Genomic DNA, 26,456 nt, shown 5'->3' on the forward strand with positions numbered 1-26,456 from the left:
CATGGTTAGTTTTTAATTCCAGATTATTAATTGAATTGAAATTCTATCAACTGCAGTGGTTGGATTTGAACCCATGTCCTCATAGTATTTGGGTCAAATAAGCCAATTCACGTGTTGTGCCATCAATGCATATCTATACAATCCAGTCAGCAATGCCACCAGCCTTCCTCCCTACGACCTCCTCAAGAGCAACATACATTAGATGGAATTTACAGGTCATTAACAGAATATTCAGGTCAAACAGTCTATGGTAGTATTTATGTTGTATGGGAACCTCCGACCACCTTACTTCATCTAACACTGTCTGTATATTGGTACATGGGAGAATACAGACATCCACAAATCATCCATTTAATTTTTTTGGCACAGTTGGTGTGGCTATATGCAGCTATTAATTGAAGTGACGAATACACCACTGCGTATATACTGAGAACTATTCATTTCAAAGGAAGAAAATTAATGGGTTGGGGCAGAAGATGGAGGCTGTCATCCAAAATGAGAAAAATGGGGACATGAGTCGGCTTTGGTAAATAGAGTTAAGGAGAATCCAAAGGGACTTTATAAATATATTAAGGACAAAAGAATAACTAGGGAGAGAATAGGGCCCCTCAAAGATCAGCAAAGCAGCCCATGTGTGGAACCACAGGTGAAAGGGGAGATGTTAAATGAGTATTTTGCATCAGTGATGACTGTGGAGAAGGATATAGAAGATTTGGAATGTGGGGAAATAGATGGTGACATCTTGAAAAATGTCCATATTACAGAGGAGGAGGTGCTGGATGTCTTAAAATGCATAAAAGTGGATAAATCCCAAGGTCCCGATCAGGCGTACTGTAGAACTCTGTGGGAAGTTAAGGAAGTGATTGCTGGGCCCTTTGCTGAGATATTTGGATCATTTATAGTCACAGGTGAGGTGCTGGAAGACTGGAGATTAGCTAACGTGGTGCCACTATTTAAGAAAGGCGGTAAGGAAAAACCAGGGAACTATAGACCAGTGAGCCTGACATCAGTGGTGGGCAAGTTGTTTCATGCAGAGGGTGGTGCATGTATGGAATGAGCTGCCAGAGGAAGTAGTGGAGGCTGGTACAATTACAACATTTAAAAGGCATCTGGATGGGTATATGAATTGGAAGGGTTTAGAGGGATATGGGCCAAATGCTGGCAAATGGGACTAGATTAGGTTATGATATCTGGCTGGCATGGACGAGTTGGACCGAAGAATCTGTTTCCGTGCTGTACATCTCTATGACTCTCTGACTCTAAAATAAGGTACTGTGATGTGGAGGTTAGTGGACCATGAGTCCAGTAGCCTCTTTTTACCCCTGGAGTTTCAGACATGAACCCCTCATGGTATTCATCAAGTGAGACATTGTTAAACCAAGATAAGCAATACAATCTCTATATTGAATATAGAGATCGCATCTCAGGATGCACTGCAGAGGTATAATCAGAATAAGGAGATTTCAGAAGAAGGAACACCAATTTCTTTATCAGAAAGGTGAGTGCTGAAGTTCAGTTCTCTACAGTAGCATATCAAGTAAGCAAACAAACAATTGAGTGTCACTCTACCCCAACAAACCAAAGACATTTTATATACATACAAGACTATGTTTACATGCATTGAGGCATTTCTGACAATATATATAAAGAGATTTTTTTGGATAAAGTATATTTTTGAAATATAAAAAGAAGTGACTTCTGAAGTTAATTGGGGGTCCATTCAGTTACTGGATGCTCCCGGTGCCTCAATGTGTGTAAATATAGTATTATACATGTAAGAGAGGTCTCTGGTTTTATTTTGGGTAGAGTCAAACTCCAGTATTTGTTTGTTTCCTTGATATGCTACCATGTAGAACCAAACTGAGTTTGTGAGTATGACAAAGATATTTCTTATGAAAAAAACATAGTTTTGAAATAAAAATCAGGCAAGTGTAAAGATGAGGAAAAGGATACCAGTGGAGGTATCTAAAGTGGAAATTTTAGATGAAGTTATGGCTTCTGTAACAAGTCAAAGGGAGCAGGGAACATAAAAGTCCAGAGGCAGCAAAATGAAATTTGGCAAGGATTACTCCGAGGACTGAACAATAATTCCCAACCCAGAGGCGTTACATTTAATTGTTGTAAAATTAATTTAGTCAGATAAATTGTTTCTGATGCAACTAAGTGAAGAAACATTCCTCACACTTTTAGTTGCACTGATAAAACCTGAGGTTATTTGTTTCAATGGCTGAGAGACCTGACTTCAGTCAGCTACTGTTCCATATCTACTTAAAAGTGAAAATCTGAAACTTGGATTCTCTAGGTTGTAATGGTGGGAATTGTCAACACAAAGCACTGATGCTTTATTGAACAGGAGATATCAATTGGAAAGTCAATTATGTCACAGGAAGTGATGTCAAGTCACATGACGTTCAGTGTGCAGGACTTCCTCTAAGATGGTCACATAGGGATCTCACCCTGCGTTGTATATTATGTTTATCATTCAAGAATCAATTCTGCTTATTAAGATTTGCTACAACAAAGACCTCTTAGACTACGAGATTTCAGAACAGAGGAGAAATTTCACAAATCCTCTCTATGTCCTTCTGAATCAATGTTACTCTTTCTTCAGCAGAGACGCCTACATGGTCTTACAGTTTCGTTACTCACTGTCATAATGAAAATCCAACAGGATTCAGACAGGAGACAACCACAATCAACACCAGGATCCACAGGGAGATGTCCCAGATCATATGGCATCTTTTATGGAGAGTAGACAAAATCATAAACTGGAGCACCACAAACAGCACCTATTGGCCAGGGAAGGCATCCTGAACCTCTCACTGTTCCTCCAGGATGGGGGAGGAGGAGCAAGCCTAGCCTTTAATCTTAAAGCATCGCAACCAACAAGAGGAAGAAACTCTGGAACTCACATGAGGACAGCATGTGCAGGGAAGACCATCAAGATGCCGCACGAGTCAGCCAACTCTATGCAACAAGAGGGCCTTCTGGTGAGCTGAAGAACATCAAGGATATCTCTTTGCATTACGAGTCTGCCCATGTAGCCACATCTAATAAGAAACCACCAAGAACAGCATCCAACTCCAAGCCAGGTAGTGACCAATGAATGGAACTCCTGGGTTGCCAGAGTCCAGGGAAAGCAGGGAGCAAACAAGGCAATGGCAATGCCTAAGCCCAAAGCAGAGACCAATGAGGAATCACTTTCAGACAAAGAATGAGAACAGCTGAAGATCTCCTCAATACAAAATCCAGCTTAGAGCACCACCTGTCAACAGAAGGCCTCTAAGGATGCCCGAAAGATACTGCTCAAGTAGAAGAATACTTCAGCATGAATTCAGGAGGGACCAGAGATGAGCATAAGAAAACACATGAAAATATTTCTCCAGAACATCTTCGGGAATCAAAAGATCAGAAGGGAGGAAGATCTCTAAACCTGGAGGGTGGACAACAGCAGATAGGACTGAGCCTCAGACCTGCTCAGACTAAACACTGTAGAGGAAGGATGAGACACAGCAAGCAAAAAAACACACCAGTTCACCAGTAGATGCACCATAAGATGTGCCTGCAGAAGCCCCAGTGATAGAATCTCACAGCAGGGGGTACCTCACAGCAATTCTGCTAAGGAAATAATATAGGACATATCATCAGGGGTGCTGGACCACCAAACAGTTGATTCTATAGCTACTTCCTATTCATGCTAGGTAGGAAGAAACCCAGTGATACCCAACCAAATGACATCTAGGGAAAACACAACAAATGGTTCAACCCACTAGCAGGAACAGCACATAATGTTCTGCTATGGGGCACTTCCCAAAAGAAGAAGGATTGGCCCGCGTTTATTTTCTCTCCAAAGAAGGAAGCACATATCCAGCACCAGCCTATTAGAATGACCATGTTAGACTTAACAAACAATCAAGGTATTTTTCAATGTATAATTTCAGTTACATCACACTGTAAACTTTTGCTATAAATTCTGTGTCTTACAATTGTGTTCTCCACAACCACCTGATGAAGGAGCACACTCTGAAAGCTAGTGCTTCCAATTAAACCTGTTGGACTATAACCTGGTGTTGTGTCATTTTTAATTTTGTACACCCCAATCCAACACTAGCATCTCCAAATAATAACTTATATAGTTAGTAAACAGTTCTGGTTACCAAGATTTGCACCACATTCATCTCTTACAACAACCCCTGCATACTAACTCACACCAAGTTCCATTCTATCATGAACTCGAAGCTCGTTGGCTTATATTGTTTCACAGACTGACAAAGAAACACGTTAAAACTTTCAACCTTTATTTCAAATCTTCTCATGGACTTACCGCGTCCCACTCCCCCATCACCACCAACCCCTCCCCATCTCTGCAACACTGTTCAGCATAACTCTCTGAGATGTTCTCTTAACTCCTGCCTGTTTATTTTACATTGGACTTCAGTGGCTAAAGAAGGCAGCTCACCACCAATTCATCAAGGAATGTTAAGGATGGAGAATAAATATTGGCCCAGCCACCGACTCCCATATCCTGGGAATGTTTTTTTTAAAGATTGATCTCCTATTGTCTGTTGTAAATTCAGCTTGAAGTTGAGCTCTGTAATTTATTCTCTAAACCTATCTGCCTCTCAGCTCTCCTTTATGATGCACCTATAAAGATATCTCTTTGACTCTCTTAGTTCCTCTTAGGTGACTCAGTGTTAAGTTTTACTTGGAATTGCTCTCTTGAAGCATTTTACTATGATATACATCATATTACGATGATGAGTCACAGTACAAATGATAGTTGTCCTGAGGTATTGAAAAGAGCTCTACATAAACTTTATATATGCCAATCTTAAGTTCTTTGACAACCAAGTCATCCAGAAAGACAGAATTGTCAATTGAGTCTTAGCATACAGTTAAAAATCATGAACACTGTACTAAACTCAACAGTAGGACAATTACTTGCAACAGGTTGTTTCATTCTGAATGTGAAATAAACATAGACTTGGATGCAGACCTAAGACTCTTGTGGTACAGTGGTAGTATTCCTACCTTTGAGCCAGGAGGCCCAGTTTGGAGTCCTATCTGTTCTAAAGGAACAGTTTGATTAGAAAATAGTTTTCAAACAAGAAAGCACATCAAAGGGCACCTTTTCTGATGTGCAATTAATCTATACTTTTCAGTAAAGACCTGATCCAATTACTGGGCTGTGCTGAGCTAGCCAATAATAGTTAGTTCAGCACAAGGGAGCACCACAATTGACTTTAGTAATCCTGGGCTAAGCAGTCAATGCATGGATCATATGGTGTAACTCAGTTTTATATGACACATTTCACATTCTACAAAAGGATGTCAGAGCCAGAGTGTTCATTTTTGAAGTGGTGCCTTATTGTAATGACAAAACAACTTTTAATTTAGACACAGCTAGCTTCCAGAAACAATAAATTATTTAAAATCTGGATATTCTTTTCTTTTGTTCTATGGAAGGAGAGATGAATATGAGCCAGGACCCTGAGGGAAGTTCCCTTTGGATAGTATCACAAAGTCCTTTACATGCTCATGAAGTTTTAAACTCAGAATCTGACAGAGAAGCAAGGATGGTTTTAAGTCATTGTCCATTGGGTCCTACTGGATACTGAATGTGTGATTTTAACAGACATGATGTATGCCATGGAGGGTCAGCCATTGCTACAGACTGTCTGACCCTGCATTTAACAATCGCCACAGTGTCAATGAATGTTTTCTGACCATCAGAATGTAATCTGATGATGGCCTTCTGGAGAGGAGGCATTAACTGGAGATCCACATGTACCCTATAAATTGGAACAGACTAAAACAGTGATGGTTGAGTTTTGGAAATGAAAGCTTCTAAAAGTGTATGGTATTGACTCCAGTTTTATAATTTCCCATCTGGCTTTCTGCAATATAACACATTCCATGTTACCCACATTCATGGCACTTCACAACTGACATGAACTGACTAATTCTGAACTCCACTTTTAGTTATATTCATGCAGCACCTGACCACCTACTTGTGACTGTAATTATTATCATCCAGCTTCCCAAAATATCTGCCCCAACCTCCCTCCTCACTCCTGCTCTCTGAGCAGCAAGAAAAGAGACTTCCCAACACAATATTCTCTCTGTTGAAATGTGGAAAAGGGTTGATTTATTCAACCGTTGAATCCACAGAGAGTGCTGCCCAAGAGTTTTACAGCATACGCCACAGCCATAGTGGAGACTTCTTATACTTGTCATGCTCAGTGTAAGTAACATCCCTGATCACAAAAGCTTAGCACCCCATAGGTCTCCTTGTATATAAAAATGTGCTTGACCCTGCCATGGTTAGACAGGCAGTGCATGGCTAGTTTGGTGATACCATAGATGTTGTCATGAAGTACTATGCGGTGTTATTTCACTCTACATTTTCCCAGTCCATTTCCTCTTCCCATCACAATACTTCTTAACTCAGATTGCTGCCAAACAAGAGTCTCGCATAAAATCTGGACTCAATCTGAGCTTGTTGATGAGCTGAAAATCAGAAGAACATGCCTGTAGTTTTCTGATCAGCATCAGCTTTGAAAACCTTCTCTTACTGAAGATAATTGAGGAATCAGTCTGAAGGAGTGGGGCTGTACAATGCCAGCCCCCCTACTATACTCGCTGTATACCCATGACTGCATCACCAAATACCAGTCTAATTTACAAGTTCACTGATGACACCACCATAGTCGGTCAAATCTCAGGTGGCGATGAAACAGATTACAGACGGGAGGTGGACGACTTGGAAAAATAGTGCACTGAAAACAACCTAGCTCTCAATGCCGGCAAAACCAAAGAACTCATTATTGATGGGATGTTACTCATGCCCCCTTACACGTTAACAGCACAGAGATGGAACGAGTGGAGAGTGTCAAGCTCCTGAGAGTGGTCATCAATAACAAGCTTTCTTGGACTCTTCACTGGTTACAAAGGTTCAACAATGTCTCTTCTTCCTCAGGCAGCTGAGGAAATTTGGGCATGAGGGCGAAGATCCTTGCCAACTTTTATATGTGCGCCATCAAGAGCATTCTGTCTGGATGTATCACTACCTGATATGGCAACTGTACCATTCAAGGTTGGAGACAGTTACAGAGAGTAGTGTACGCGGCCTGGGCAATCATGAAGGCCAACCTCCCATCTATAGAATCCATCTACCAGGCCCGCAAGGAAAGACTGCCAACATTCTCAAAGATCCATCCCACCCTTTTATCTTAGCCTGCTTGGCACACCCTCCTCATTCCTGAAGAAGGGCTTATGCCCGAAACGTCGATTCTCTTGTTCCTTTGATGCTGCCTGACCTGCTGCGCTTTTCCAGCAACACATTTTTAAGCTCTGATCTCCAGCATCAGCAGTCCTCACTTTCTCCTGGCAATGCTTTTCTACAACTTCTACCATCGGGGAGAAGCCTGAACACACACACCAGCCGGTTTTGAAACACTTTCTACCCTACTGTTGTTAGAATACTGAATGGACTCACAAACTCTTAGAATTTGCCTGTACCTGTGTTTTTGTTTTGCTGCTATTTACCTATTATTTACTTACCTATGTTGTTTAACTCTGCGATCTGCCTATATTGCTCGCAAGACAAAGCTTTTCACTGTGCTTTTGTACATGTACCCCAATAAATTCAATTCAATTCAACTCTAAGTTAAAAGAAGGAGAACGTGGAATGAAGTTTTTCACAATTTTTCAAAGGGTAGCTGATTTGAGAGTGTTTTTGTCGCTGAAACTGCCTTGCCAGTGTCCTTGTATAGTTTACATCCTCAGGTAGTTGGTCTCTTACTGCTGCACTTGAATACGATAATTCTCTCTAAGGTTTTAGTTGGGGAATTTGGGCTACAGATGCAAATTGTGACGTATCATTGTGCAGTACAGCACATAGCCACCACCATTACAATCAAGTATTCAAGCAGCCAGTAACAATACAGACCAGGATCTTTAACACAGAGTCATAGAAATAAACAGCATGGAAACAGATTCTTTGGTCCAACTTGTCCATGCTGACCAGATATCGAATTGAATTGAATTTTTTGTCACGTGTGCTGAGGCACAGTGAAAAACTTTGTGAAAATCCTCACCTAATTTAGTCCCATTTGCCAGCACTTGGCCCATATCCCTCTAAACCCTTCCTATTCATATACCCATCCAGGTGTCTTTTAAAAGGTGCAATTGTACTAGCCTCCACTACTTCTTCTGGCAACTCATTCCATACATGCACAACACTCTGCATGAAAACATGTTGCATATCCTAGGAGAATCATGAACAATGTGTTAATAGAAGATGAAGGTGAGAGTACTGGACCTGACTGTCACCCACTTTGATTTCAGAGACTGAGATGAGTAGCTGTATTTTTCCCACAATACAACAACGACTACATTTCAGAAATAGGCCATTTGCTGCAAAGCACTTTTAAACATCTGGCCATTGTGAAAATTGCTATTTAAATGAATTCTTTTCTACATGAGTACCAGGTTATTCACACTGGATACATTTAATTGTAATTTGTGAAGCATAAAATAACTGACCTAAACTAAGAAATTGCCTTTAGTCAGTGTAGGAATGTGACTTTATTATGAAAACAACTGACTTGATACCTCAAAAACTCATCCATCATACCACCTGACACTATGGGAAGCAAGTCAATCATAGCTTTGAAAACTGAATTCAAGAAAAACTTGAGGAGAAAACATTTTCAATACGTGGGAAAAGAATTAAGGAGTAAGGTTAACTGGATTATCAGTTTAAATGGCTGATGTCGGCTCAATGGGCTAAATACCTCTCTCTTTCTGTCATATTATTCTATGATTCTCAGAAATGGTTGACCAAATAATTTGATTTCAATCTGTTAGTTAACAGACATTGGGAGAACTTCTCTTCCTTCCATCAAGCAACATCCTTTTACTTTCATTTGAATATGTAGATCTTGGGACCTTGTCTTAAGCTCTCAACTGCAGCACAGAGTAGCACTCTGCTTGTCCTGCACTGGAGTGTCAACTGGGATTGCATGGTCAAGGCTCTGTAGTGGTGCTGAACCAAACACAGCTAATTCACAGCTAAAATTGCTACCAGTTGGCCAAAGCAATAGATATGTTGTGGCATTTGATAGTGTCTCCAGAGTGTACGTTTGTGCAATTGCTTTAACTTGTTTTAACTCGTGATAACTTCTATCAATCCAGAAAGGTACTGGAACTCGATTTGATACAAACTGCCAAAGGGCAATTGTATTTGTCTTTGAAGAGGAATAATTTGCAGAGGGCTGGGGAAAAGTCAGGGGTGGGACGAAGGTCTAATATTAGAGAATTATTTTTTTTTAAATGGCCAAATGGCTCCCATGTGTGTTGTAAGATTTGTCTGTGATCTGCTATTAGCTAAACCAATAACTATAAAGAATACTTTTTGCTTTGGAATGTATATCAGATCAGATCAATTCCAATCACATTTAAATTTGCCATACCTCATACCTTATGATGATGGCAAGCAATATGAGACACCTTGTTGGCTGTTGAAGCAGTCTTTACACTATTCTTTTGGGACTAATTCTGACCTCGACTTAAGTGTCCATCTGCCAATTAGTGATCTGGAAACAGAGGTGAGATCCATTTAATCATTTGCATTCCTCTCTAATTGTTAGTGTGATGTAAGTCTTAATGTGTTGTCTCCGTAACCATGTCTCTCACTCCCTGTGTGTTTGGGGGCAAAGGGTAAGCAGGAAGGGAGTAGATCAGGTCCAACCACACAGCAGTTATCTCTCAATTGCTTCTCCCCTCTCAAACCCCAAATACTTTAATGTCAAATGGAATTGCAAACTCTGAAGTGAGGGTTTGAAGTGGAGAATGAGTGTCACACCTTGGCCGCTTGTTTGTACACCAACAGGCAGATTGTGTTTAGTCCTCTGCAACACATAGCTTGTGCATGAGGACAGGAATTCGAGCCCACAGCACAATCCTCGCCAATTATTGCACTTTTCAAAAATGCTCCAAACAATTTCCTTCCCTGGAGAAGAGTTTCGGAAACTTGCCTCCCATTTCAGACATCAGTGGGGCTTACTGGCACTGTCATATTCTTGATGAGCACCATCAGCCAGCGGGAGCCAAGCTTATTTGGCAAATTTCAGAGTAACACCACTCTAACTGCGATTGCTGCTTCAACTATATTGGACCACTTTGGAAATAGAACCAGTCTGACTCAACATTGGGATACAGACAGACTCTAAACTCACACCTTTAATGCACTGTCTTAGCTGAGATGTCACCTTGTGTTATAAAACCCTGTTATCTCAAGAATATGACTTAAAAGAAGTTCTGGGATTTACATATTAATGAATCCAAACCTGCAACCCATTCTAAAAGATGAAAGACTTAAAAACAATCTAGGCTTGTCCTGGGGTCGGGGAGTTCAGAACTAGAGGGCATAGGTTTAGGGTGAGAGGGGAAAGATATAAAAGAGTCCTAAGGGGCAACTTTTTCACGCAGAGGGTGGTATGTGTATGTAATGAGCTGCCAGTGGAAGTGGTGGAGGCTGGTACAATTGCAACATTTAAGAGGCATTTGGATGGGTATATGAATAGGAAGGGTTTGTAGAGATATGGGCCGGGTGCTGGCAGGTGGGACTAGATTGGGTTGGGATATCTGGCATAGACGGGTTGGACCGAAGGGTCTGTTTCTATGCTGTACATCTCTATGACCCTATATCATTTCAGTTGCATGACACTGTAATCTTTGGCTATAAATTCTGTCGTATGTTCCGGCTGGACAACTACCCGATGAAGGAGCAGCGCTCGGAAAGCTTGTACTTCCAAATAAACTTGTTGGACTATAACCTGCTATGTGATTTTTAACTTTGACAACGTAGACGATCCTGTTTTAAATACAAAGCGTACAGCACTTGAAGCGAATTGAACTATGTCAACTGACCATGCATTGAATTCGAACCATCACTTAATCAAGAAATCAATCCCTCCACATTCCCCCCCCCCCCCCCCCAATGAACACGTAAACTGAATATCGGCTCTGGAAATCACACACCGAATCAAATAGACTGGTGCATCTCCGAACATCTCGCTTATTTTGACAGCAGTAGTTCTAAGACTGGAAAGGGGACTGGTCCAGAGATCTGGTCCAACAAAATGCACCATCTTAAAGTATAATCGTTAACTTTAAAATGCATCTGATGCACAATTATTTTGCGGGTAACGTGAAAACGACAAAGTCCGGGGAACGAATTGTCAGCCGCAGCTTGAACACCTTAGAATCGAAGACATGCCAAAGACATTGTTAACTAAGAAACGAATGATACACCGAATGCAAGGTCACAGCTAGTTTCCTGGCCTTCGAAATCAATCAAGGGCTTTTGTGCACTTTTCGAGAAATCGATTTAATGAGTAATTATACAGGAGACGATGGGTTTCGCTGCAATCGGAACCAGTGAGAGCAGTTTTTGTGATGGCTGAATGCCTTCAGAAAGGGGAGGGGTGGGCGGAATTATGAATGTGGTTCGAACAGAAATAAATGTATATATAATTTAAAAAATATAACGACACAAATCATTTCATCAAAGTAGCATTTTCTAATTCAGACCCCGACGAATGAAATTGCCACTTTTACATTCTATTTAATTTTACGCAATTTCGAATAGATTAATGCGTACCAAGGAAGCCGGATCTAAACTAATAAACACTTTGGTGCGTCCATGAAAATTATAGACTGTAAATAGCTGCAACGCCCTTTGACATCACGCTGGAGCAATCCCTTGATGACGGGTTATAAGATGAATAAATGATGGCTTTATGATTTAAAGAATTGAAAGCAACAATGAACGAGACAGGGAATGGGAGAAAGGTTGGATGAGTTTCGCTGAATTGCTGGCAGCCTGCATTTTGTGAATCAAAATGGCTTCTTTTTACAATTACAATGTGATCACGGTGTCTGGAGGGACGAGTCGGATTCATTCACAGGGTAGTTAAAGAGAGTTGAATTGCAGGAGCCTTCCCCACCCCGCTCCCGGGGCTGCATGCCGCCTGAGTTGCTGCCACTTCCCATTGATGCCTCTGAGTCGCAGCCATTCACGTTTCCAGAGCTCCGCGCCCCGTGTGACGTCAGCCGCCCGGTTTTCATTAATGAAAGTCGGGCCGCAGCCATGCGAGTGCGCAGGCGCGGCCAGCCTCGCGTAACAAAAGTCCCAGCCCCCCACACACACACACGGCACACACCATCCCAGTGTGATAGAGACACCCACTCACTCTCAGCACTGCGAGAGCGGGCAAGATCAACCACAAATGTCGATATTCTTTTGAAAAATAAAACTGCTACTCTCATGTACACCACGAGAACAGGATAGCGAAAATAACCATGTTTTACTGATCTATAACAATTCTCTCAAGTGTAAAAATACAAGCTCGTTTGAAAAAGGAACTGCCAGCCTCGATAAGCCACTTTGGGGAATCCTTTGTTCGTTTGAGGAGGGGAGAAATACAACAAAAGAATGTCTTCATCCGAACTCTGATTTCATCCCAAAAGTAATTATTTAAAGAAAGATCTTTAAGAAACTGAATTAAGATTCGCTGGAGTGCTTTATAGACATGAATGGCATTTATTTCGGAGATTTTGAGAGTTATTTTTTCCCACTGTGATGTCACGTATTCAGCGATGCATTTCACCACAGTTTTGTGCAGTCCTGCAAAACAAATTTCAAACATGTTTGACATACATTTTCGGATGAAAACCGTGCCTGTTGAAAGGTCATAAGTCACAATTATGCGCAGGAGCTGGGGTGGGCCAAGGTAGGAAGAGAAGCTAGATACTTCAAAAAGGCTTCCGCGATGGGAAGTCTGAAGGGGGGTCTGATTTCTGGGTTGGCGGGGGGAGTTGGCCGAGCAGTGCTTTTCTTCCGTCCGACGCAGAGAAGAAGCCGAAAGTAACAGAAAGCAATCTGAGCAACAGTTAAAATAAAACGCGACTATTTGGGTAGAGTTGCGAGACTTAAGTGCCTTTCCAAAATAATACAAATATTTCTTTGTTTTACAAAATCAAAAAATGCAGCGTTATGAGGAAGACCCTACCCTTGAAATAGTAACCTTTTCTTCCAGAGATTGCCGCATATTTCCGGCATTTACGTTATTTGATCACAGCGGAATTTAATTTTGCGGAACAAAGACATATTTATACACCTATATAAGGGAGATGTGTTTCTTGGTCTATCTCTTCTGAAACATTATGCAGTGTTGGTTTTACTAATTCAATGAATTCCACGCTGAGTTCATGATTGGCTGTTATTTAAATTTTGTCTCTCTTCCCCCACTCTCTAGCACAATGATGTAGGGTGCAACACATCAAAGGCTTTATTTAATACAGAGAATAGGTATATGCTTCAGAGAGCAAGCACAAACTGAACACCTTAAGTGTTGTCACAAGCGCTCGTTGAGATTACAAAGGAGCATGCCACTCACAAAGACTTGGAGGGCAATGGAGGGAGCGGGACTGAGCCTGGTGACAATTCACGTTTATCAAAACCTTTCTTAGAACCTCTATTATCAGAGCCGGGATACTGGGCAGCATTTAACACAACTATGTAAATAAGTAAATGTGCATGAGCATAGAAAATCCAATAAAATGTACAATGGGACAGATATTTCGACTATTTCGAAGATAACTACATTTCGAAAGATGAAGAGCTAAATTACAAGTCGACAGCCGGCGTGCCTCATTCTATACTGGAACAATTCAACGGTTCTATCAATAGTATCCCTCGGGATCATTATTATTCAGATCGTAAATCCCGTTTAGAATCTTTTAACAGCAATATTTCGAAACATTTAGAGATTGGACATGGCAGTAGTGTTCTTAAGCAGTCTGACAAAAAAAAACCTTTAAAGATAATTCATGACAACAGTATCAATGACTATTCTTCATCCTGCTTGACATTCAACTTCAAATGATTCTTTCTGATTTGGTGTTTCATTTCCCACCACCCCTGTTTTTTTTTGGTTTCCATTTCATTGCTGCACTCCTGCAGCTGGGAGATCAGGGCAAGCTGGCATTGTTGCCTAGTTTAGCGCTACAAAGATAAGGTGGGGAGGAGGATGGAGAGGGGTGGTGACTGCTGCAGTGTGTGATGGGATCTCCCTCCCTGCTGCATTGGCGTCTTTCAGGTCTGGTTCAAATCCGAACATAAGCCTCTTACTGAGTGGGTAGCCATTACCCTGTTTGTTAGAGGCGACAGGATGAAATAGTTAAAATAAACAAACGTAGGGACAGACTGAGCACAAGACATAACTGCATCAAGTATTCTTGCACTGGGAGATACATTCCCGTTTTTGAAAATTATTTTCTTTCTCTTAAATAACTTCAACATTGATTATTCCCTGTCTCCGGTTGGGCAGAGTATATCATTCTAGGAGAATGATCGAGGAGCTTATGCTCGAAACGTCGATCCTCCTGCTCTTCGGATGCTGCCTGACCGGCTGTGCTTTTCCAGCACCACACTCCTCGACTCGATATCATTCTAGGCCTTGACGAAGACTGGACGAAGTAAGAGATAGGTTCCTCCTTAACAATTCGCTGCTTGATTTTCCCTCATAGAATCAATGAACATTACAGCATAGAAAGAGATCCCTCAGTCCGTCCTGTCACCACTGGACATCAAGGACCTATCTACTCTAGACCCATTTACAGTTCTTGGCCGCTAACCTTGAGTTACATGATCATCTAAATAGTTCTTCGATGTTGTGATGGCTTCTACTACCATCCTTTCAGGCAGAGAGTTCCAGACCCCCACCCGCTTCTGGATGAAAACCGATCCTGTGAACCTCCTGTGGACCTTTATCTTAAAACTATACAGACTGGTTATTTGATCTCTCTTCTAACAGGAATAGTTTCTTTCTATCTGCCTTGTCTATTCCCTCATTATTTTGTACATTTCAGTCAGATTTCCCCTTCCATATATCATCCCCTCCAGCCTATCTAGGAGACAGTGAAGATTGCAGATGCTGGAAGCCAGAGTCAGTAGATGTGAAGCTGGAGCTTTTTGGTTCGAAACGTTGACTTTCCTGCTCCTTGGGTGCTGTCTGACCTTCTGTGCTTTTCCAGCTTCACATCCAGTGACTCCAAACTATCCCGTCTCTCTTAGCTTAAACGCTCGAGCTCTGGCAACATACCTGGTGAAGCTCCTCTGCACCTTCCCAAATGCAGTCACATCTTCCAAAAGTGCGTTGACCAGATCTGCACACAATACTCCAGCTGTGGCCGAACAACCTTTCATACATTTTCATTACAACCTCTCTGCCTCGACCAGTAAAGGCAAATATTCCATATGCCTTTCCATTTTATCCAACAAGAGATTCAATCGAAACCGAAAGAACTGCAGATGCTGTAAATCAAAAACAAAAACAAAAATTGCTGGAAAAGCTCAGCAAGTCTGGCAGCATCCGTGAAGAGAATTCAGAGTTAACGTTTCGGGTCCGGTGACCGTTCCTCAGAACTGAGGAACCCCCTGAGGGGGTTCAATCAAGCCGTGCAGGCAATATGGGCCGAATGGCCTCCTCCTGCACCATAATGATTCTGTGATTCAGTTATCTTTAAATATGTGCATAAGATCTCTCTGATCATCTGTGCTTCCTGGGGTCCTACTCTTCACCATGTACTCTCTTGCCTTGTTAATCCTCCCAAACTGTATCAGGATTAAATTACATTTGTTCTTCCCGTCTGACGAGCCCGCCCATATTGTCCTGTAGTCTAAGATTCTCCTCCTTGTCACTTACCACACCACCAATGTACCTGTCATCTGCGAATTTACTGATCAAACTGCCTACGTTCATATCTAAATCATTATTGTACTCGACAAATACTGTACCGGGGAAGTTAGTTCCAAATCATCAATTGGACACACGCTTCCAGTCACAATGGAACCCCTTCGAACATCGCCCTACGCTTCCTGTCAGTAAGCCAAATTGCTAAAATTCCATGGGCTCATACCTTTTTGATTATTTTTCCCATGCTAGTTCTTGTTAAAAGCCTTACCTTCCCACCCCATTTAAGATGGATTGACTCCTGTGCAACGCATTGCCGAGTTTGATAATTTACTTCGCAGGCAATAATGGGTCAAGTCTTCATCATACCATTTTGTGACCTACCCATCCCGCACATTTTGTCGATGGGTTTTCCCTTTTGACTTCCTTCTTCACTTCTGCCCTTCTTTCCAAAGGACCGATGTTATATGATGTCCGAGGCTTCTATTTAGTATTTTCAAAAGAAAGCATCCCAAACGACTTGCCCGCGCTGATTACCCTGCTCCTCCACCAACCAGGTCTCTGCCAGCTGCGTCTAGATTTGAGTTCAGAAATGTTCGTGGCGTGCGGAAAAGCACAAACCGCAGTGCTAGCTTCTCCCTGTTCTTGGTGTCTCTGACCACATCCACTCTATTGACTTATTTTGCGCAGGACTGTAAATTCAAGAGCATAGCCACATGATTTTCTTGCCCAGTCCAAATTTCGTTGAGTAATTCTTTTTCTTTTAATTCACCCCATTTTCTGGCATTTGCAGATCATGAGCCAGTCAATTGATTTAAGATTAAATGAGAACAAACTCATCCCAAAACTCTGTTGAAGGCTCTGTGGACTCGAAACGCTAAGTCTGTTTTTTCTCTCAATAGATGCTGAACTTCTCCAGTACGTTTGGTTCTGTTTGAGATCTCCAACGTCTGTAGTTCCTTGTTTTATCATACTAAATTCTTCATTGAGAACGAGAGATGCGGAGAAAAATGAATAAGCAATTTTACAGGCATAACCAATTAAATCTATCAAATCATACCTCACCTTTCGTGATTTTATCTTGCAGGATGAAGAGTTTCCTTTTGCTTTGCGTTAAGGCACCTGGACACAAAGTAAAGTTTTTGGGCCCTCCTCGTCTTGCTCAAATCGTTTTGTATGTTTGTTCCTTATACACAAAGTATATCAACAGACAGAGTGCGGCTGCTGGCCACGTTAATGCGGAGGACAAATATAGCATCTAATGGTTATAATAATTGAACAACGTGAAAATGGTGAAAACTCTGTCCGAAATTGAAGATTTTCTCCGACCTTCTTGTTTCAGATTCAGACGTTCGTTCAGATTTGGCAGCACAGAATTTTATAAATTTGAGTTTTTATATGTACATGAGACTTTCCTTTCTTATATTCCTGATAAATGTAGAGATTTTTTTAAAATGCTGTAAACTGAAATGGAAACAGATGTTGCCAGCTGGTCGGTAGTTGTAAAGTGAAATAGGAATGAACGTAAATTAATGTTTGAGAACGTAGGCTCTTTGAAGCTTGAAGTTAAGCGAGAACCTTTAGGGATCAGCACGAGGTATGTGGAAACATTCCCTTTAGTCCACAAAGGAGTTGCCCCTTGGCTTCCAATCTGTCAAAGGATCTACACCAGAAATATGAATTTTCAAATGTTGAGAGATACGGCATGTAATTTTAAAATTCTTCTGTAAATTTCCTTGATAATATTCTCAATGGTTCTATATCCTTTCAAACAAATATTACTTTTTAAACATACAAAACATACACAAGACTACATAGGAACAAGAAGAATGCGTGGTATGAAAAACATCCTTTAGTGCTAAACATACATGGGCAGCAAACAGAAAACAACCACTGAAGTACATTGACAAGGTTTTGTTTTCTCTCACTCGATGCTTTTACATTCCAGCATCTCTGGCGCCCCATTGAAAAAAAAATCGCTGTACTGCCTGTGCGCATGCGCGCGGGTACCGACGGCGGAGGGCGGGAAGGGGTGGGGCCAGGCGGGCGGTGACGTTACCGCTCCGTACTTTTCTTAATGAACGGAGGGGGCCGGAGGGGCGCATGCGTGGTTTTTAATTTTTCCTCAACCAGAAAAAAAATCCAACTTCCGGCTGGTGTCATGGCCGCTGTGCCCTGGTGAAAGTGGAGACGCTGAAGGGGGGGTGGGGGGAAAAGAAACAGAAAAGCAGCAGAAAGGGAGACAGAGTGAAAGATAAGCCCAGCGACACAACCGGGAGGGATTTATACCAGTCCGTTTGCGTGTAGATACACATATATATATTTTTAAAAAAGCAGAGCACCGTTGTTTTTACATTGAGGAGAGTGGGGGAGGGGTGGTGGAGGAGGAGGAGGAGGTGGCGGGGGGTGGGGGGGGAAGCCGAGCATGGCGGCTCATAAGCCGGTGGAATGGGTTCAAGCCGTCATAACACGTTTCGATGAGCAGGTAAGCGTTTTTTTAAAAAAAAGAATGGACCTAACAGTTTACGTGTTTGTGCTGCGCAAAAAAAAAATGCGTGAGAAATGGCTGTAATTTTGTTTTCTGCAACGAGCGCGGTTGAGTGCTTTCTGAGGCGAAAAATTGGCGTCCGTTTTTGTTTCTGGTTTCTCTGGGGGTGGTATGCTGCGTCGTCTCCCCCCTCCCGCCCCCCTCTCCTTACGATGGAGTCAGTTCGTCGTGGCCCTGGGCTGGAACTCCTCTCTTTTCACCCATCTATTTATCCATTCTGTTAAGGGTTGGGTCCAGGGACCCTGTAACATAGACAGCGGTAGCTCGGGCCTGCAGGAAAGTCCATTACCCCAGAATGATTTGTGATGATTTTAATGTCTCTTAATTTTACACACAAAAAAAGAAGATCCCACGCAACAGAACGGTCCCTTCGATTTCTGTCCAACGTTATGCCACTTCTATTATTGCCTCATCCTACCCTATTTCTGAGGGGAGACACTCCCTATTTACTTATCACCGAACCAAAGATCTCTGTGTATTTTAACTCATGATTTGCTGTTTTTTTTAAAGTGTACTTTTCTGTCATTACTAATGTAGTTATTTATGCTTGCAACAGATATGATGTTAGGATTATTAATCTGGTGAAGTTTGAAGGTAATGCATTAGATGTTCGGTGTTCTTGTTGGGAGGTCAGGGTTGAACCCTAATATTTTTGATTTTATTAATCATGAAAATTTTGGAGGGAAAGTTTTCTCAAATGCTTTCAAGTTATTCAAACATTTTCAAGTACAGTTAGGCACTCGTGACGAGAAATCTTATTTACTAGGGCCATCTGAATGCTTAGTTTTGACAAAATAAGTGGAGACTTTCCATTTTGGGAAAGTTTGTGATATATGCATGAACTCTAAGCAAAATCGAGTTTGTTTTGAGGATTGTTTCCCCCTCCCTCTGGTTTCCACTCTTTTATTTATTGATGTGTACAGAATATATGCATGCAGTTATCAGTTTGTTAGTAAACTGAAATATGTTACATCTACAATCTTTCAAAACATGCCTATCAGTGACCTTGCACCAAAAAACTTTACCTGTTAGAATTACCTTGAAAGTCTATGGGCTTGTGAGATTAGTGGGAACTTGCAATGATGACTTATTTAATCAGGAGTTGCGGTCATGTTTATCGGTTGGTCCAACTTCTAGAATAATGTTTACAGACTGGTGCAAAGCTCATGGTGGATTGGTTGATGTCGAATTTTTCATTTCTGAATGAATTTTGTGCAAATGTCGTGCCAACTGGTAGATATTCCAGGCCAAGATTTCTTGTTAGAACAAAAATGGGCATGCTGTGTGAGAAACACAAGATCAGAAACTCAGATTAAAAGTTTTCTAATTATAATAAAAAAAAGCAACTAAATTATGTAAGAAATATTTGATAGTTTTATAACATGTATGTTTTAAGTCTGGTAATCTCTTCTGCAATTGAAATATAATAATAATAAATTGGAGGAAAAGACAAATTAGGTGGTGTATTTTTAATGGTTTGAGATTGCTGTAATGTTGTGGCAAAGTATCTTGAATTTTGATTCATATATCAAAAACAAAAAGTAGGCAGTAGGTTGTGATCATTCTTAAATTGTTCCGGACTGGAATATTGAGGAGTTTTCTTGCCTGAAGACTTAAGGTACAAATTCCACAAGTACAGGGTGTATTGTCCTGCCAGCCATTCCTCAAGGGTTAAAGTTTGTCTGTGATAACGGGCAGGTTATTTGAACGAGATGTGCTACAGTTAAGTCCAATTTCAGTATGGTGCAGCCTTCTAGCAGAAATTCATTAAGTAGTCATCAGAAAACAAATGAGAGTCCCACATGCTAAATAGTTACGCGACCCCAAGTGTGCTTCCGAATAAACCTGTTGGACCATAACCTGGTGCAGTGTGTTTTTAACTTTGTCCACCCCTGTCCAATGCCGGCATCTCCAAATCATCAGAAAAGGGAAGTCTGGCTGATTTCCAACCCCTTCTTTTAAAATGGGGTGCCAGTATCAATTGTAGAGTCTTTAAAAGTGCCCCAGCTAAAACCATCTTACTTAGGATCATCCAGGGATTGATTACAAAATCTTTGAGTTCTGTATCTCAGCAACTCATTGAACCATTCCCAAAGCTGGCAGTGTTGTAATTCTGTGTCATTTGTTTGAAATCTCTTGAGCAGTTCACTCTTGGAAAGGATGCCTGAAAATGCTCTTCAAGAATTTTTTTTGTAAGCAGCATTATTTGTCCCAATTGGAACATTTATCGGTTCATGCACAATATGTGCAACTTCTTTTTTTCAGCCCTACTATATGTTTTGCAACTCTTTAAGATCTGATTTAAAAAAAACCTCAAGTTATAAATTCAGGAATGTTTTTTGCAAACTTAAGTATTTGAAGTTGGTTGTTAAAATAATTAGTCTGTTTATCAGATGACACCAATTGGAAATGACTGTCTCTTTAAAAAAAGTTTTAATTTTGGCTTTTGCTTTTCACTACAGGAAATTGTGCAGTCATGATGAATTGAATTGGTTGCAATGAGAACTGCTTGTCTATTTGTTGCTGTAAGCATATGGCATAGATGGTAGTCCTGGATATCTAGGTTTTGTGATAAGTATCTGCCTGCATAAGAAGTACAGACCCAAAATGTCATGAGATAAAGCTGCTCTAATGTAATGATATTTATTTTTTCAATTTGTTGGTATTATGTAGTGAAATTAAATTTCAGTGGTATTGTGTAAAACTACTTTTATAGTCAGTGGAATAATTTACCAATCAGTTTTGTCATATAAAATAAGTCAAAATTGGTGATAGCACCAAGAAGTAGAGAGAAGACTTTTCTCTGTGATACTGCCAATTAAAACATGAAATCTGCAATTGCTTTCAGTTTAACAGAATTGGTACGTGATTATTTCACTCTTTGCCAGCCTTCCTGATGTACAGTCTGATGTACATCTGATGGTCCTGTTAAACTTTGATTTATTGCTAATCTTTGATTTATTGTTAATCATCAAATCTTACATTGTTCTTGGCTTCGTGGTGGTATTCTTTTCCTTTTGAGTCATAAAGATGGGGATTTTAATTCCACTTCAAAATCATGAGCATGTGGCTTAGGCCAACATTCCAACACAGTGCTCACCTAAGGGTCCACTGTCTGAGTTGCTGTCTTTTAGGTGAGCCATTACAATTAGACCTTGTTTTCCCTCTGGGAAAATGCACATAATATTGTGATACTATTTTGAAGTATCAGAGAAATTTCACTGATGTGCTGACCAACAAGTAGCTGGACAGACATCACCAAAGACAAATGGTCTGGTCATTTATCTTTTTGGTGTTAATAGAATCGTGCCACATGGACTGTTTTAAGAACAGCGAAGAACTCTTGTCAGATGGAAGTTCTGTCCTTTTTGCTGTTAATGGTGTGCTATCAAAGTTGTTGTTGTGGCAGGGTATCATGACTGGAAAACCTGTGGTTGAAATTGTTTTAAGCGATCATGTGTGGAACTTCTTTTGATTTGATTCCTTCCAAATTAGGGCTGCAGAGGCCAGCTTTCATTCTTTTTCCTTTCACCCTTTCCTCCTGTGGTTGCAACTATGATTACTGTCTTGTTATGGACTAGAGATAGAATCTAGTTGTTCTGTGGTAATTATGTCAAACTTCAGTTTGGCAGAAGTTCATTTATATTGTGAAAAAAAGGTGTTGTGACTTTGATTTTGCCACTGTATTAGTGATAGCATATCAGTTTCATTTACGAAAAATTTATCTGAAAACCTTTACTTTTGTGCTGTTCTGACAGTTAAATTAACATGATGGATTTAATACACAACTTCTAAAGCAACTGAATGGTTGTCTTTAAAAATGTTTGTAACAAAACAATGGGTATTGAAATTAAATAAATCAACTATGTAAATTTATCCCAAATTATGTGCAAAAAAAACTTATTCTTAATAGAAAAACGCAGTTACAGGGTTGTGGTGACCCCAAAATTAACTAGCTGATAACATTAGTTGTTTCAACTGTTGCATAAATGGCTGTTTGGGCTAGGTATTAGAGAATGCCTCATTCGGATGGAGTGAGACCCTTGCAAGGTGTTAGCAAGTTTGTATAATATACGGATGCACCCTGCATTTTAAAATCTTAATTATTTACTTTTCCAATGGATCAGATAATATTGCACTGCCTAGTTTTAAACTAAGACATGTACATTGTATACCTGTACTAGGAAGGCATCTAATGTATTTCGTGTAAGCAAATATAAGGTGGCCTCTAATTCTCAACTCATGAAGCTTGGGTGCAGAATGAGGATGAAGTAATGGGATTCTTACTTCTGAGGGCTGTGTATAATTGCTGAAAATTCCTCTGTGGGAGCTACAACTGAGAATCTGGCTTGGATATAAAAAAAATAAAATCCTGAGCTGCTTGGATTCAACATGAGGAAGAGCCACATGAAATGAGATAGAAGTAGGCAGTGGGAATCTATGAATCTGTTCGTATCGGTCAGTGTTGATGAGGGAGGTTATAAATTTTTAAATTATATTCAAAAAATAAGTGAAGTAAATTGGTAAGCAAATAGTCCACTCAATTAGTGAAGTGATGACCAGCAAAAGAAACGAAAAAAAATGCTATCATTCTTCTTTGTCAGGGCTTTGGAACAATGCAGTATCACCTTCCTGTATTCTCAAGAAGTTGCCTGGCAGAAGGAGTTGGCAAATTCAGTGGAACTTGCCACAAAGTGGGAGTTGATGTAGATAGTTGAATAGAAAGCAGATGTGCCACTTTAATCAGTTCTGCCTCAGCCTGAATGTACAATTTGATGTCCAGGCCTTCCACTTAATGCAAAAAATTCCTCCTAGTTGCATTGCTGATTACATACTATCGTAGATTGATTTTTATTGTAAGATTTTGAACAAGTTGTTGCAAATATTAATCAGTGATTAGTATGCAGCAAATAACTTTTCTTAGGTTATGTTCACAAATTCAATCCTAGCTAGACCCCAGTTGTCTTGTTAACAAACTTCAATTCTCTCTCTGCTGTTTGCTCCACCCCTTTGTTAACCCCAATCCTCCATTTTGCGCCATCACCCAGTGTGAAAATTCAAATTTGCAATTAAGGCCATAAGACATAGGAGTGGAAGTAAGGTCATTCGGCCCTTCGAGTCCACTCCGCCATTCAATCATGGCTGCTGGGCACTTCAACTCCACTTACCCGCATTCTCCCCATAGCCCTTAATTCCCCGAGACAACAAGAATCTATCAATCTCGGCCTTGAAGACATTTAGCGTCCCGGCCTCCACTGCACTCTGCGGCAATGAATTCCACAGGCCCACCACTCTCTGGCTGAAGAAATGTCTCCGCATTTCTGTTCTGAATTTACCCCCTCTAATTCTAAGGCTGTGCCCACGGGTCCTAGTCTCCTCACCTGACGGAAACAATTTCCGAACATCCACCCTTTCCAAGCCATGTATTATCTTGTATGTCTCTAAGTCTCCCCTTAATCTTCTAAACTCCAATGAATATAATCCCAGGATCTTCAGCCGTTCCTCATATGTTAGACCTACCATTCCAGGGATCATCCGTGTGAATCTCCGCTGGACACGTTCCAGTGCCAGTATGTCCTTCCTGAGGTGTGGGGACCAAAACTGGACACAGTACTCCAAATGGGGCCTAACCAGAGCTTAATAAAGTCTGAGTAGCACAATGGTGTTTTTATCTTCCAACCCTCTTGAGATAAGTGACAACATTGCATTTGCTTTCTTAATCACGGACTCAACCTGCATGTTGACCTTTAGAGAATCCTCGACTAGCACTCCCAGATCCCTTTGTACTTTGGCTTTACGAGTTTTCTCACCATTTAGAAAATAGTCTGTGCTTTTATTCTTTTTGCCAAAGTGCAAGACCTCACATTTGTTCACGTTGAATTCCATCAGCCATTTCCTGGACCACTTTCCCAAACTGTCTAGATCCTTCTGCAGCCTCCCCACTTCCTCAGTACTACCTGCCTGTCCACCTAACTTCGTATCATCTGCAAACTTTGCTAGAATGCCCCCAGTCCCTTCATCCAGATCATTAATATATAATGCGAACAGCTGTGGCCCCAACACTGAACCCTGCGGGACACCGCTCGTCACCGGCTGCCATTCTGAAAAAGAACCTTTTATCCCAACTCTCTGCCTTCTGTCAGACAGCCAATCCTCAATCCATCCCAGTAGCTCACCTTGAACACCATGGGCCCTCACCTTGCTCAGCAGCCTCCCTTGTGGCACCTTATCAAAGGTCTTTTGGAAGTCCACATCCACTGGGTTTCCCTGGTCTAACCTACTTGTCATCTCTTCAAAGAATACCGACAGGTTTGTCAGGCATGACCTCCCCTTAGTAAATCCATGTTGACTTGTTCTAATCAGACTCTGCTCTTCTAAGAATTTAGTAACCTCATCCTTAATGATGGATTCTAGAATTTTACCAACAACCGTGGTTAGGCTAATTGGCCTATAATTTTCCATCTTTTGTCTTTATCCTTTCTTGAACAATGGGGTTACAACCGCGATCTTCCAATCATCCGGGACTTTCCGTGACTCCAGTGACTCTTGAAAGATCTAAACCAATGCCTCCGCTATTTCCTCAGCCACGTCTCTCAGATCTCTAGGATGTATCCCATCGGGGCCAGGAGATTTATCAATTTTAAGACTTTTTAGCTTTTCTAGCACTTTCTCTTTTGTAATGACAACCATACTCAACTCAGCCTTCTGACTCCCTTTAATTGTTGGGATATTACTCCTGTCTTCCACTGTGAAAACTGACACAAAGTACTTGTTAAGTTCTCCTGCTATTTCCTTATCTCCCATCACTAGGCTTCCAGCATCAGTTTGAAGTGGCCCAATGTCTACTTTTGTGTGTTGTTTGTTTCTTATGTATTGAAAGAAACTTTTACTATCATTTCTAATATTGCTGGCTAGCCTACCTTCATATTTGATCCTCTCCTTTCTTATTACTCTCTTTGTTATCCTCTGTTTGTTTTTGTAGCCTTCCCAATCTTCTGATTTCCCACTGCTCTTGGCCACTTTATAGGATCTCTCATTTTCTTTAATACATTTCCTGACTTCCTTTGTCAGCCATGGCTGTCTAATCCCTCCCTAGATAATCTTTCTTTTTTTGGGGATGAACCTCTGTACAGTGTCCTTAATTATACCCACAAACTCCTGCCATTTTTGCTCTACTGTCTTCCCCGCAAGCCTCTGCTTCCAGTCTATTTTTGTCAGTTCCTCTCTCATGCCCTCATAATTACCTTTATTTAACTGTAACACCATTACATCCGATTTTGCCTTCTCTCTTTCAAACTCCAGACTGAACTCTACCATATTATGATCGCTGCTTCCAAAGGGTTCCCTTACTTTAAGATCTTTTATAAAGTCTGTTTCATTGCAAAGCACTAGGTCCAGAATAGCCTGCTCCCTTGTGGGCTCCATGACAAGCTGTTCCAAAAAGCCATCCTGTAAGCATTCCATGAATTCCCTTTCTTTGGATCCACTGGCAATATTATTACCCAGTCCACCTGCATATTGAAGTCTCCCATGATCACTGTTTACTTGCCTTTCTGACATGCCTTCTCTATTTCCCGGTACATGTTGCGTCCCTGGTCCTGACCACTGTTAGGAGGTCTGTACACAACTCCAATTATGGTTTTTTTGCCTTTGTGGTTCCTCAATTCCACCCACACAGACTCCACATTATCTGACACTGTCATTCAGTGCCATAGATTTAATATTGTTCTTAACTAACAAGGCAACCCCACCCCCTCTGCCGACCTCCCTGTCTTTTCGATAAGTTGAAAATCCTTGGAGGTTTACTGCCAGTCCTGACCCCCCTGTAACCAAGTCTCTGTGATGCCTACCACATCATAATCATTCACTATGATCTGTGCCTTTAGTTCATCTGCTTTAATTGATTAAGTTACACAAAAGTGTATGCATGTATTATACTTGCAGATCACTAATACAATTTGTTGCAGACTACACCTGTAATTTTGCCCCCAAGACATATTCTTGGTCTCAGTTAGCTGTTGTGGGGAGAAACTGAATTGAAACCTTTATTTGCATGGAAAAATGTTGGAGCAAGTCTTTTATTTCTTTAGAGAATGGCTTAAGTTTGGACCGAAAAATAGTTGAACTTTAACCACTTTCCTAAT

The 26,456-nt window shown here is 41.0% G+C and overlaps 1 protein-coding gene and 1 long non-coding RNA gene across 3 annotated transcripts in view; one reads left to right on the forward strand and one right to left on the reverse strand.

Annotated features, from left to right (window-relative positions):
* The window catches only part of LOC140491554 (uncharacterized), a 53,260-nt gene extending 36,260 nt beyond the window's left edge, over positions 1-17,000 (reverse strand). The window contains exons 1-4 of one of the 2 annotated variants that reach the window (XR_011963338.1): positions 16,149-17,000; positions 15,174-15,385; positions 11,669-12,694; positions 9,484-9,599 (exon numbers count right to left, since the gene is read on the reverse strand). This is a non-coding gene — a long non-coding RNA (uncharacterized lncRNA). Of the gene's footprint in view, positions 1-9,476; positions 9,600-11,668; positions 12,695-15,173; positions 15,386-16,133 lie in introns of both variants that reach the window. The other variant, XR_011963337.1, reaches the window with a different exon arrangement.
* Positions 17,001-18,178: 1,178 nt separating this feature from the next.
* The window catches only part of nf1a (neurofibromin 1a), a 324,748-nt gene continuing 316,470 nt past the window's right edge, over positions 18,179-26,456 (forward strand). The window contains exon 1 of the mRNA XM_072589187.1: positions 18,179-18,249. Coding sequence (XP_072445288.1) covers positions 18,190-18,249 — 60 coding nt within the window. The 5' untranslated portion in view covers positions 18,179-18,189. The remainder of the gene's footprint in view (positions 18,250-26,456) is intronic.

The sequence above is a fragment of the Chiloscyllium punctatum genome, chromosome 19 (genome assembly GCF_047496795.1).
Source record: "Chiloscyllium punctatum isolate Juve2018m chromosome 19, sChiPun1.3, whole genome shotgun sequence".
NCBI classification, from domain to species: Eukaryota; Metazoa; Chordata; class Chondrichthyes; order Orectolobiformes; family Hemiscylliidae; genus Chiloscyllium; species Chiloscyllium punctatum.